This window comes from Seriola lalandi, unplaced genomic scaffold (genome assembly GCF_002814215.2).
Source record: "Seriola lalandi dorsalis isolate HSWRI2012SDOR001 ecotype SW California unplaced genomic scaffold, Sedor1 jcf7180002054899, whole genome shotgun sequence".
NCBI classification, from domain to species: domain Eukaryota; kingdom Metazoa; phylum Chordata; class Actinopteri; order Carangiformes; family Carangidae; genus Seriola; species Seriola lalandi.
The window spans coordinates 1,160,676-1,162,489 of NW_019525451.1; the positions used below are offsets into that span (position 1 = coordinate 1,160,676).

Sequence of the window (1,814 nt, forward strand, 5' to 3'; positions counted from 1 at the left end):
ATTAAAACACAAACTGCTCACGGTACCTCAGGAAGCGACATGACGAAGCTGTGAAGCTGGGCTTGCTTGGCGGCGGCGATGACCTCATTCATGCTGATTTCCCGGGAGTTGTCGCCGTACTTGATGTTCTCGGCGATGCTGCAGTCGAACAGGACGGGCTCCTGGGACACGATGCCAATCTTGGAACGCAGGAAGGGCACGTTGACACGAGTCGAGTCATGGCCATCAATCAGCTGCAGGAGGAAATAGATTTTTTACCATTAGTAGAAAAAGCAACGTAACAATCAAAGACTGGAAATACAATCCACTTAATGAGCTATCATGTGACAATCTCTACTGTAATTTCTCTCCTAACTACGCAGAGGTGATACTGTCCTTCTTAAATCTCAGACACAGAATCAGGACCGTGCGTTCGCAAACCACTTCCAACTCAATTAAGGCCATTTGAATCTTGGCAGTGATCCGTCGCTGGCACGAAGTCGAACCCCCGTCCTCTTTTGAAACACAGCCCGAAGTCAGCAGAAACGTCTGACTGATAAATGATCTGGAGTGATATGGAATCCCTCCGTCGCAGAGTACACTGAGTGTCCAGTAATTATTCTTTGACTTTGACAAATTAGAGATTTCACTTTTATACACTGACATTCAAGGTACAACTCGAACCTCCTCACGGTGTAAGTTGAAAGCAGAAATGACATTTATTTCAAAGTGAGTTGTCTGACATTTTAAAAAAAACTAAACAAAAAGGTCACACATCTGCTGTGACAATACAATGTTCCCGGGTTTAAAGTCCAATCTGTCACTTGCACATTCCTCGTGTGAATATGTGAAGAATGAATCAGATTCTTCCTTTTCCTTATAAACCGTATGTTTGTGGATTCTTTACTTAAACCTGCAGTAACTGATTTTTACAGTAGAAATAAATAAACGCACCTTCAGGTTGATCCTGTAACAAACAGCTTCCTGTTATCAGATCCAGCAGAGAGACGCAGTGTGCAGGAATATAAACCTGCTGCTACAACTTTTCCACGTTTAAACGACCTGTGTTATATATATTTTGTTGGAGCTGTGTTCTTTATAATCCCAAATGTTTGCAGTCATTTTTCAATCATGTATTTTAATCAGATGAAGGATTTTAGTCGTCGGACGTCTGGATCTAAAGTTATCAGAGAAAAACAGCTCAGGAAATGTTAGACAGCTCAGCTCGGAGACGTCCTGTGTCAGCTGAACAGAAGAAGAAGAACCAGTTTAAGATGATGATGAAGACGAACACTTAAAGTAGTTAAAGTAAAAGTCTCCAAAGGTTATACATCACTACTGGGTTATTTTATCATAAATCAATTAAGTTTAATTAGCATTTTGTAGAGACAGATTATTCTAATTACTGGTTAAATCTATAACAGTGTCATATTTGAACAAGTTAATCACGTTTCGTTTGTAAAATCATAATTAAGTACCAGCTGTCACTTAAATGTAGTAAAGAAGAAAAACTGAATCTGCATAAAGAGGAAATACTCAGTTAAAGTACTTGTACCATTTCCAGTCTATACTCTGCAGCCATTCATAAATCACACTGAGAGAACATGTCGTCCTCACCACTCGGCCGTGGTCGGGATCGTAAAACCTCTCCAGCAGCTGCACGCTGGTGCTCTTCCCACAGCCGCTGCTGCCCACGAAGGCCAGCGTCTGGCCGGGCTTCACCGACACATTCAGCCCATTCAGGACCTGGATGTCTGGCCTGGTGGGGTAGGTGAACTTGCAGTCGATGAACTCGAGGTTCCCTTGGAAGTTATCCTGGAAACAGAGTGGAGGGA

The 1,814-nt window shown here is 42.4% G+C and overlaps 1 protein-coding gene across 2 annotated transcripts in view; it reads right to left on the bottom strand.

Moving 5' to 3' along the window:
- Positions 1–1,814, bottom strand: part of abcb11b (ATP-binding cassette, sub-family B (MDR/TAP), member 11b) — a 15,846-nt gene that overhangs the window by 3,469 nt on the left and 10,563 nt on the right. For both annotated transcript variants that reach the window (XM_087180289.1, XM_023429832.2), the window contains 2 exons: positions 1,597–1,794; positions 27–233 (listed from right to left, as the gene is read on the bottom strand). In XM_087180289.1, coding sequence (XP_087036415.1) covers positions 27–233; positions 1,597–1,794 — 405 coding nt within the window. The remainder of the gene's footprint in view (positions 1–26; positions 234–1,596; positions 1,795–1,814) is intronic.